This window comes from Athalia rosae, chromosome 2 (genome assembly GCF_917208135.1).
Source record: "Athalia rosae chromosome 2, iyAthRosa1.1, whole genome shotgun sequence".
In the NCBI taxonomy this organism is placed as follows: domain Eukaryota; kingdom Metazoa; phylum Arthropoda; class Insecta; order Hymenoptera; family Athaliidae; genus Athalia; species Athalia rosae.
Window position 1 is genome coordinate 29,612,941 of NC_064027.1, and position 11,245 is coordinate 29,624,185.

Sequence of the window (11,245 nt, forward strand, 5' to 3'; positions counted from 1 at the left end):
TTCTCGTCCGCAACACGGATGATGATTAGATAATAATTGCTGTACGGTGATGAGACTTTCAATTTTCACATAACAAGGCTTTTTATTTTATTATCATCGTTATCATCGGTACTTCAGGTTACGCTATACTTGAGAACGCTATTTTTTTTTCTTTGTATATAATTTCGATTATCTAATTGTCGGGTTCTCCCATACATTGGGTATTAATATGCTATATATAGCCTATACAGACTTTTTCATTATTTGTCAATCATTCATTATTCATTACAGTAGATACATCATGCGCGTACACGTATACGACCTTTGATCGTTAGATCGTGAATTTATTTGTCAGTTTTTGTTTCTCTTTTTTTTTTTTTTCTTCTCAACTTGAATTATTTCGCTCGCAGCAGTTTTTACGTAAGTATATTCATAAAATATTTTTTGTATTTTATTTCTTCTATCACTTAATCACACACACGTATCTCTTTCAATAATATCCCGAACAGCTCTTACCGGCTGATCTTCGTCATCACTTATTCCGATATAGTACACAGTAACAATTATTATATATAATCAACTCATCGTCGTGATAAAATTAGATAATATATTCATTGATTTCTTATCTAATCTAGTCTGATCGATCTACGTTATATAGAATATCGCATTATACAATTAGGTATTGTCCTTGGTCCTTTAGTGCACTTCTCCTTCCCCCTCTCCCATCTCAATAATATCCCGCTTCTCTGCTCTCTTCGTCTCCGTGAATGAAAAATTAATAATTCCTTAAAATGAAATTACGAAGTAATCTCTACGTATAAATATTACCACACCGGGGATGCGGCGAGGATCGCGTAACTGTCAAAGTTGCGGTGTCATACTTAAATAAGAATAGTAACAATATCTTTAGTCAAAGATTTCATGAAAAATTGACCCTATAATTAAAAACGAACCCTATAAATATACCTACAACATAAGTAATTCCCTCAGGATGTAAAGCGAAAATATTTGTACATTACTCTCGTTTTTTAATTTCACGTTTCATCTCCTCCCAAAGACAGTTGCCATGAAATAATAACAATGTCAGTAACAATAATACTAGTAATAATAAGAATAATCTAATAATCTTAAAATAAAGAGGCAAGACTGGGCGCGATAGATTTCTCCGAGACAGAATTACCGAGGTAATTCTTCAAACGTTGACAGGTCTCACGCTGTCGTCGGACTGCGGTTGATCGGCACTCTGCCAACCCGAGTCCAGAGTCGTGGAATCGCTGAGACAACATTGGGGCGTTTCCTCCTCCCTGTATTCCCTGTCCCCGACAGCAACCCTGACTCTTTCTCTTTCGGGTTCTTCGCCGTGCGAAAATTGTTCGTCGCGAAAGTAACCCGACGCCGTGGGACTCTCCTGATTGGTCTCTTCCACGCGGGGGGTGTAGTAGGCGTACCTACCCTGTTGGATGACTTCGTATTGGGCATCGGGCGCCAAAAACGGACCTCGTACGTTCCGTGGCTCGTCGCTGTTAGCGTAACTGTCCGACGCGGTGTCCGCACCGTCTGCCGGAAGAGGAAGCGGAAGTCGAGATCTCTTCGACAACTGACGTTTGCCCAAACGCGCGGCCAGATAATCGATGCCCTCCGCGCTCTCCGCACCTGCCGAGTGGATACGAATTCGTGTGATCGGTGAGCGAATGTTTTTTTTTTCTACAAGGTAAAACGATTCTACACTACGTTTAATTACCGTCTTTGTCGACGGCCAGATCGTAAAAACTGCTCTCCGGACCGCAGCAGGAAGACACGTCGCCGAAGTAAAGCTCGCTCTCGGATTGTTTTGGTAAAGCTGTCGGTTCCTGTTGGAACGCACCGTTCTCAACGCCCTTCAGAGGCTTCCTGGCGCGCCTCCCCTTCATCGTCCCTTCGTTGCCTCCTTCGGGATCCGTGCTGTTCGATATCTCCTCGGCGTTCTCGTAGTTGCCGGAGGAACGTTTCGTCGCTCGAGGTCTGTGATCTTGAATTCGAGAGGGACGAAAAAAATAAGAAAAACGTTCGATCTTCTCCACCCCCTTTAACATTCCGACGTTAAAAAGTGCGAAAAATTTCACCGACCATCGTTCGCCCCCTCGTAGTTATCCAGCCTCTTGGCCAATCTCGGCCGCGGTTCCGGCACCTGGGGTCTTCTCGCGGGGCTGTTCGGATCGCTGTAGGGCGGCGGTGGTCCCCACAGGGGTACGGGAGTTTCCAGAACGCTGTAGGAAGCGGTGCTGGGTGTGTAGGGTCCGTTTTGGGCGTTCAAAACCGAATAGGGACCGGCGTTCTGGGAATTCAGTACGCTGTAGGGACCGGCCGGCTCGACGTTGGACTCCACCTGACGAGAGGGCGCGTGAAAACCGTAGTTAGAATCCGGACTGGGCGCCGGGCCTCGAGATCTGGACCAGGGCAGGCGCCAGCGTCTGCGAAAAATCGAAATTCAGACACCGATTTCGACGGGGTGCGTTTTCGTTCGACGAGCAGGACTCACCTAGCGGGCGCCAGGTCCGGATTCGGTGTGTAAAGATTCCCCGGAGTCTGCGCCCACCAGGGACTCGCGCCCCCGCAATCGTTGCAGCATCCGCAGGAGCCGGTCGTCTGACCGACGGATCCCCCCTGCCCGTAGAGCGACCTGCATCTCAACTCCAACTGCTCCCAGTACATCTTCTTCTTCTCGTGACTGAGGAGCTGGTAGACCAACATGCAGGAGAATATGCAGGCGAGGATACCCGCCACCGATACGCCGAACAAGGCGCGGAGGCAGGCGTACAGAGCTCCGTGGACTGCCTCGCAGTGCGGAGTACCCTCGAACAACACACCCGGATCTCCCCGCGACAGGGGTGTACCGTAACAGGTGCAAGATCTGAAATGTCACCGGAGGGGGGGAAAAGGGTTCGATGAGTCGGTGTGTCGGAATAGTGCGATTCAGTTTCAGAGTCGATCGATCGGATACTTGCCTGGCTCTCGCCGTGTAGACGCATTCGCGCAATCCCTGAAGTCGCGACATGTGGACCACGGTCGTCGTCACGGTAACCAAGACGCAGACCAACGCGCAAACCACGCCGACTGATCCGCAAACTTTCATCTGCGAATGATTTTCGATGATATTGTTAGATTTTCGTCGTCATTTCGCCACTCCGACTAATTTTCATGGTTGAACAAACGAAAATGACGAAGAAAACTTGAGAGTACATTTTATGCGGAGGGATAGAAACGCAGGTTTTTCTACTCACGAGAAGACCGTAACGGAGTTTGCGTCTCGCCAGCAGCATGGTGAAGAGACCCATCAGAATCAACTGAAACGGGAACGTCGATACGACATGAAAATTCAACCCTTGCCGAACAATGACTATAACTTTACCAATAGTTCGAACGGTTTCTGTTCCGACGAAACTGTCATTCGTTCAACGGAACGTATACTTCGTTATCTCACCATTGTGCCCGGTATGTACGATGGGACGGTTTCGAATAGTGCCAGACTCGCGGTGTTCGACGATAAAATCGCGTGCACCGCCAGAAATAGACTTCCCACGGCCGCGCTGAGACCGCCGCACAGACAACAGAGGACCACGTACTTCTTGCAACATCCACCCTCGCTCGAGTGACCTGGAATTCAGGGAAAAATGATCGTTCGCCGTGATGAAAAGACTCCTCTTCCACCCGCAGGTAGAAAAATGTCCGTCTCCCCCGAGCTTACGAGGGATTTCACCCCGTCGTGAAAAGATCCAGTGTATACACTTTTCAAGTTCGCGTGGGTGAACATTTTTTTCGACCGGAATTTTTTAAATCCGCACAATAACCGCCGCGGGTTGCGCGCACGCTGCGCGTTATACCTGGGAAAGAAAGAATTTTTTAACAACGAAACGATAACCGAATGGCTTTTCCACCCGTTGGATTCACCGCACCGCCCGTATTGTAGGACGTTGCGGAAACGTCAGAAATTGACAATAAAGGATCTCGGGGATTTCAATGCCGGGACAAAGAGCGCGGTTACTTTGACGTTTCCACCTAGATCTTTCGTTCGAACCTGCGTCGTACCTGCTCACTCTGTAACCTTTCGTTCGTCTGTGGGAAGAAAAATGTAACAATCGTTGCTTTTGTACACCCCCCCCAGAGTTACGGTGGATCGCATGGAGTATCATTGTCGAAAGTCAGCCGGTGGAAAGAAACCTGAATAGCCATTTTCCGATGGAATTTAAACTGGTGGGAAGCACCTGAGAAATATTTCTTGCCTCTAAAATCGCTCGGAGGTAGCTAGCTACTCGTGTTCGATCCGGGTAATCGAATACCCGTTACCTGCGTAATTTGAGAAAGAGTCACCCCGCGTGGACTCGCGTGTGGTGTATAACTAAGTAGTTCGTCGCGAGGTGTCGAAAACCGCGGTAGAAAAACGGGCGGTTTGGGGTGTCGAAAAAAATCAACAAAAAAAAAAAAAATCAACAAAAAATAGTTCGTTGTTTTATCGTACCGCAAGGATGCGGTGGATGTCGAGCGGGTCTCGGCAAATGCGTAAAGTGGCCGTGTCCCAGATGGCGCGAAGGTAAATGCGCGTGAGTTCCTAGGGTAAAAGGGTAACCGGTCGTTACACCCTCCAGCTCGCCACCCAGACGACAGCGAACTATTTGAAGAACCGGATGTCCGTCCATTTCTTGTTTATCCGAAAGGCGATTAACTCGACCTCCTCTTCCTCCACCCCCTTCCCCTTCGTTATCACCCCGAAATTACGACGCGACTCGTCGAACGGATTCCGCTGCGTGGACCCCTCCAATTATCGAAACGACGAAGCACTATTTTCTTCTGATTTTTTATCGCTAAAAAACAGGCGTGATTCCAGGTATTTCACTACGTGTTTTCGTGAGCTATAGTCTTCTCGCGACCGCCGGCCGCACTTTCAACCCCCGTGACTAGCCAGCTCCTTGCAAACGTCATCGCGTCGCGCAGGGGGGATGAAAATATTTGGAAAACAGAGGTACCGAATATCGCGGCGATCGGTTGGAATCTATCGAGCGGATTTCACCTCGCGACACCGTCTCTCCTCACAAACGACGACACTTCCTATATCGCCACTGTCGCCAGCGAATAGACGGAACACCGCAACGCAATCGCGTGAGATAAACTCGCTCGTTCAGTTGTCAATCGGCGCGGAATCTGTGCCATCCCTCGCGTTCAATCTTCTCGCCCCCGGAGAGGGACCCCGACTACCCCTGGCACCGGTCGATATTTTCGAGCCGACTACGCCGTCTGGCGGACGGCGAGCGAACCCTCTGAGGGGATGAAATCCTCCGACGTGATATCCTTCGACGAACTGACGAACGATCGGAAACGCGCGCGTACCTTCCTCGGGTATCGGATGTTATTGTCGGTGTTTCGTCGAACGTCGTTCGCTCGCATGCATCTGCCAAAGATAAGGGGACTTACGGTGGCTGGAGGAAGACGTCGCGTAGTGTCTGGTCGGCCTTGGCGGTGGTCTCGGGGGCAGTGCGGGGGGCTGATGCGTCCTAGATGTAATCTCGTTATCGTCGCACTCGTCCTCGGAGCCTCTTTTGTTGCCCTCGTCCTCGTGCTGAACCACGTGACACTGGCACTTGCTTTTCGCCGGCGAATTGACCTGCGAAAATATGGAACTCAATCAATGGATTCATCGATCGATCGGTCGACCGATCGCTAGGAGCAACGGAGTCATCGAACTTACCTGCTGCATAGTGCCCACGCCGATCAACGGAACGCTCTTACTTTCGCTCGACGACTGATTCCCGTGGGTGTGGGAATGATTGTGGATGTGACCGTGATGATGGGGATGATGTTCCAAACTCGAGGGCGTCCTCTGCCTCGCTTCCGGCATGGGACCGGGATGGGGGTGGAGGTTCTGCGCTTGCTGTTGCTGCTGATGATGACCGTGATGGAGATCGTGAACGTGGTCGAGCCTGCTGTGCGTCCTCGCGTTCGCGTTCGAAGACGAGGATTCCGAGGATAAGCCGGAACTGGCGTGGTGGTGGCTTATCATCGACGGAGGGGACAGCTGTTGTTGCGGCTGTTGCTGCTGCTGCTGTTGCTGTTGCTGTTGCTGTTGCTGTTGCTGCTGTTGCTGCTGAACGACACTGGGTGAATTTCCATGCGGGTGATTTATCAAGCTGGAATTGGAGGAGGTAGCGGCGCTCAGAGGTCCGGAATTCCCGTGGTGATGTGCCAGGGGATCGTTGAAGACCGCCGCGGCGTTGACGTGGTGATGCCCGATGATCGACTGAGGATGGGGGTGGTGATGATTCACGTTCGATATCTTCGGGCTGACGTGGTGATGATGGGAGTGGTGCTGCTGACGTTGGAACGCGATGAGAGCTGCCTCGTTGCCGTCGAGGTTCACCGTGCCACGGTAATTGTCGGCGTGTTTGTGGAGGTGGGAGTCGTTCACGTGAAATTGACCGTGGAGATTCCTCTCCGTCGGATTATTCTGCTCGTGATTGTGCTGATAAGGGCTCAGTATCTGCTGGATGTTCTTCACCTTGTCCTTGATCAGGAATCCGGCGGTCGGTGGTTTCTGGCCGATCGTTTGCTGCTCCGATTTCTCGAGCTCCTTCGGCTCCATGGGACTCGGACTGGAGGGCGAAGGGCTCGCTTGATTGTCGTTGGGCGATGAGGAGGACGACTCGTGGACCTTCCTCGCCGCCTCGAAGGCCAGATTTCGCGAGAGGTCCAAATTTCGGGGACTGCAGGGAGCGTTGGCGAGACGGCGAGTCGACACGGAGCCGGGTGATCTCGGGCTGGAATTTTGCAGTTGCGAGCCCATCGGGCTCTGCTCGATTTGGTTGATCTGCAGCTGTTGGTTGTCGCCGGACACCATAGACGCCATCTCGTTTCTCCTTATCGGTACGAAGGCCGTTGGAATACCGTCGAAGACGCGTGGCGGATGATCCTGACGGGTGTTCATCAGACCCCGTTCGATTTTGTCGCGTTGGGCCCTGACCGAGTCCACCGACGACATCGCCGAGCATTGGCAGGGGTGAGGGGAACCCTCGGGGGCGAGCTCCGACTCGGGGGATGATCGTTGCTGCGACGACATTTTTTCCTACGATGTCGTTCGGCCGTAGCCTGCGGAGGATGAGAAAAAAATTGACGAATTACTCTACCGGAGGTATTCGCGATTCATTCACGGTCAGGTGAACCTTCGGGGTTAAAGTAACCGGACTCGGCGTCACGCACGTCCGACAAATCGACCGTCGACTGTTATTTTCTATTTCGTTATTTCCTCGCCGCAGGTATCCCCGTATTTCAAAGAGTCAACGGAGCATTTACTCCCGATGACCGATCGAACCGAACGGTGAAATTCTTTTTCACCCACATTCCGAATTCGAGGGTAGCTCGTAGCGCGAACGCAGGTAGATCGGAGGAGGGGGAGGGGAGGGGGAGGGGAAGGGCCGACTCGAAAAGGTCAGCTGTGCAAACTGCGGTAAACTATACGGAGAATGGGTCTAAAGTCGCAGCGGGGGACGAGGAGATTAAACGATTTTTCAAAATTTACTCGAAACGCGGTCGCGTCGCCTCGTTACCGCGCGGCGACCGTTCCTCTATTTTCGAAACACATCTGTCCGCACGGGAGTCGGTGCGGCTTAATTAGCCGCGGATATTCATTTATTCATCCCGCTACAATGCGGGGTTCATTATACACAGGTATGTGAGAACGCCGTGGCCCGTAGCTAATTTTTTTCCTTCTAAACCCACCTTTATTTCACTTACAATTCGCAGGTGGCGAGGAACGCTCGGCCAATCGTTGCGGTCGATTCGTCGTCGTAATCCAATCGACGAGCTTCTAATTCAAGGAATTTTATTATCGTTTTACGGTAGCCCCCCGCACGTCGATCGTCGCGGCAAATATCCTACGACGAGACGACGCCAATCTCTTCCGTATCACATATCGCTAAATTTTAATCTCGCCGACCAGTACGGCCGGTAGGAAACCGGAGCCGAACTCCGCTCCTCTCCTTCGATCCTTCGATCGTTTTTCGTACGCTGGTTTATCCCTTCGTAAGAAATAAGTGATCGCGCACTGCCATTCCCTTCGCACTTCACGCGCTCCGATATTCCCAGCAGAACGAAATCCTTCGAAGTTTTTCCATCGATCTCGGGAAGATCGGCGAATTCCCCATTGTGTTTGGATCGCTCACTTCTCCGTAGGATACAACGTTCGCTTTCGATCCTCGGTATCAGAAACTGGCGGCTCGCCTCTCTCTCGATCGTACAGCTGCCGGACGCAACGAGACGTACTCTTTCATTGATTATACCGATCACGGCTCGCGATCTCCGTCCAGGGGCGGACCGATTATTTTATCGTTTTATCACATTCGCGTACGGCGGTGAAGCCAACTACTTTTCGCACAAGTTACGCACGTCTAACGATCCGCCGCCCCGACGTCTCTCATCGTTCGCTCTACTTGTTTCAAAACGTTCGCAACGTATTTCAGCCGCTCACGTCGAACTGTGGAATACGGTGTATGTCGGCCGAGGGGCGAACGCGCGGGACCCTCCACCTTTACTCCGAGGCGTTCCGCTTTGGAATGCACCTTCGAACCCCCTCGGGCCCCCGCTCCCCGCCTCCTCCATACTTCGCTTTCCGTTAAGGGCCCGCACACCGACGAATACCGGCCCCGTCGGTCCCACGCCGTACCCCCACCCCTGCCACCCTCCCCCCCACACACGCCCCCCTCTCGCCCCTCTCCCCCTCCGGCGAGTTACGGGCCTCATCTGGTCTCTCGACCGAGAACGACCCGAGGGGCGACGCACCGATCTTTCGACGTACTTGACTCGGAAACTGAAAGGCGAAACGTTTTGCGGTACACAATGAAGAACACACATATTTATATGTCTCGCACGCTGCAATCTGAGGATTATCGACAGAGGTGAAGGGGGGGGGAAGGGGGAGGGGAGGGAGGGAAAGTGGGCCCAAATTTTGCGAGGGTAGAGAAAAAATGTAATGTGGAAACCCGGGGCAGGGTGACCATCTCCGTCGATTTTGATGTAAAAATTTCGAGGACGAAGTAGAGCGTTGAAAACGCTTTCGTACAATCAATCGATCGATTGAGGAGCGCGTGTTCGACGGTAGGTTATCATCGTCTCGCTAGATTTCGAACACTCGACCTTCGAGTCCCACCTGAGTTGAGCCTCGCTTTCACAGAGTACGCCACTTCGAGGTACCGGCGAGAGGAGAGGACCGTAGAAAATTTCATCAGCCTCCGCGGTCTCCGTACACCGATCTCTCTCTCTACTCGGAGGCTACGTCGTTCATTCTTCGGGTGAAATGGAAATTAAATAAAACGAAGGATCGAGATATTTTGACTCGATGGATGAGGCGACCCTTCGCGACCCTCGGTAGCCGCGTATACCTATGCACGTACGTCAGAGCAATCGAAGAGGTCAAAACTCCCCTCTACCCTCGTTTTAGGGGGGGGGGGGGGGGGGGTGGAAGCAAAATGCATGGTCGGGCGGCACCAGCTGCAGGGTGTTATTGATACTACATTTCGCCCAATTTGACGAATTGCCGCACTAGACTAATGGCTCGAATATACTCGGAGTCGAGCGGCCAACCAACCCGTGAAGCAAAAGCACCGGCAGCACCGAGCGCTAGCGGTAGCAGTTCATACCGCAACGGGCAAATTATTGCCCACAGTAAAACTATAACCACCCATAACTTTCCGCGAACGGGGGGGTGAGGGGGGGGAGGGTGGGAGGGTGGGAGGGTAAGTATATAATGTTTAGGTGTGGGGGATGGAGGGGGATGGGGGTGAATATCGGGAGAGGGAGAAAAAGAACGTATGTGAAAGAGGGCGAAGAAGAATAAGGTAGCGGTTAAATTGCCGAGGGTCTAACGGAGCGAAATCGGCCGAGCGAAAAATTAGAGAAAATATACTTTGCTGATCGCCAAACTAAATCTCACGATACAATGACGATAATAAGTATAATAACAACGGCTCCAACAACAACCGCAACAACAACAATAATCACATAGAGAGCATTGTGTCTGACGTTTCAGAAATTGAAAAAAAAAAAATGAAAAAAAGAAAACCCGACAAACCGTTTCCAACCGTACCGCGAACAACAACTCGGAACAAGTTGGTCGTCGATCGATCGTTCGATCGGCGGAGTGCGATCCTCGAGTTTGATGAGACGTGAGATTTTCGTCGACCTTTCGAAAAAGTGAGTCCTCTCGTACTCTCGGTTTATAAAAACTAGGGATTCGGGGAGCACCGGCAGCAAAAGGAGGACCGATGTGTGATGTCTGCGGATAAATCCTTGGCTCTCCTTGAAGCCCCCGGGTGGAGGGGGGCGAGAGGGCTCTCCCGGATACCGCTAAATAATAAATAGGAGCGGGTTTTCCAGGGGGTTCCCCGAGGGTGCCATTAGCGGGGGGTACGGCGCAACCCGCCTTGCGCCAGCACACCCCCCCTTGGCCCTGGGTCTAATACACTTAGGCGCTACGCAAGACATGTCTATGGGAAAGTATGGCAAAGGGGAATTCAACGGCGCTACAGCCCGCGGTAGCTATACCCACGGAACAGCAGCCCCCCCCCCCTCCCCCTCCCCCTCCTCACCCTTCGCCGGAGAAAAAAGCAACCCTTTTTTCGAGACGCAGGACTACGCAGCCCACGCGTACGACGCGGTGCAGTTCGTCTTTTTCAATCACATGTAGCATACGCATATTATTTTCCCTTATACTCTTTGATTTTTAACGTCATGCGTTTCGCGTGGGGCTGAATGTATTTATTTTTTTCTTTTTTTTTTTCCGTTTTTCGGGGGAAGTCTGATAACGTCACGTGGCTTTGAAGGAGGAGGGGAGGGAGGGATTCGAATCGGTGGAAATAATTACGGTTGTCTTGTCGGTGGTGGTTACACTTATATCTTTGATCGTAAGCGATTATAATGACGCACTTAAATTTAATCACCCACTCGAAATGTATCCCACTACGACGGGGGAAGGGAAGATAAAAAGGAGAAGAAGAAATCAGGCGAAAGAATAAAAAAAAGCAAAAAAAACAAAAAAGAGGAAAAAAAAAAGAATGGGAAAAAGAATAAATAATCAGAAGAAAATATCGCCGTACGGCAATCGAACGCTGTGTTAATGTCGCTCGGGGATTATGCCGAGAATCCGAATAAGAAAGTTTGATTTCGAATACCCGTATGAGCAGCCACGCGGGTACCGCACGCTACGAACAATTAGATAAAATAACTTCTCCCCGCAACATTCCCTTTA

The 11,245-nt window shown here is 51.2% G+C and overlaps 1 protein-coding gene across 3 annotated transcripts; it reads right to left on the bottom strand.

Annotated features, from left to right (window-relative positions):
• Window positions 1-62: 62 nt before the first annotated feature.
• Window positions 63-8,606, bottom strand: LOC105692481. 3 transcript variants are annotated; one of them, XM_048649286.1, is made up of 10 exons: window positions 7,738-8,606; window positions 5,699-7,092; window positions 5,425-5,614; window positions 3,440-3,612; window positions 3,240-3,302; window positions 2,964-3,091; window positions 2,498-2,869; window positions 2,086-2,429; window positions 1,721-1,987; window positions 63-1,632 (listed from the first exon to the last, which is right to left on the bottom strand). In XM_048649286.1, exons 2-10 carry the CDS (start codon window positions 7,061-7,063, stop codon window positions 1,172-1,174), a joined length of 3,363 nt encoding a protein of 1,120 aa, XP_048505243.1. In that variant the 5' UTR covers window positions 7,064-7,092; window positions 7,738-8,606; the 3' UTR covers window positions 63-1,171. The 3 variants fall into 3 exon arrangements, with proteins under 3 accessions (XP_048505243.1, XP_048505241.1, XP_048505242.1); XM_048649284.1 differs by having other exon boundaries at window positions 7,723-8,606; XM_048649285.1 differs by having other exon boundaries at window positions 5,699-8,606.
• Between the last annotated feature and the right edge of the window lie 2,639 nt (window positions 8,607-11,245).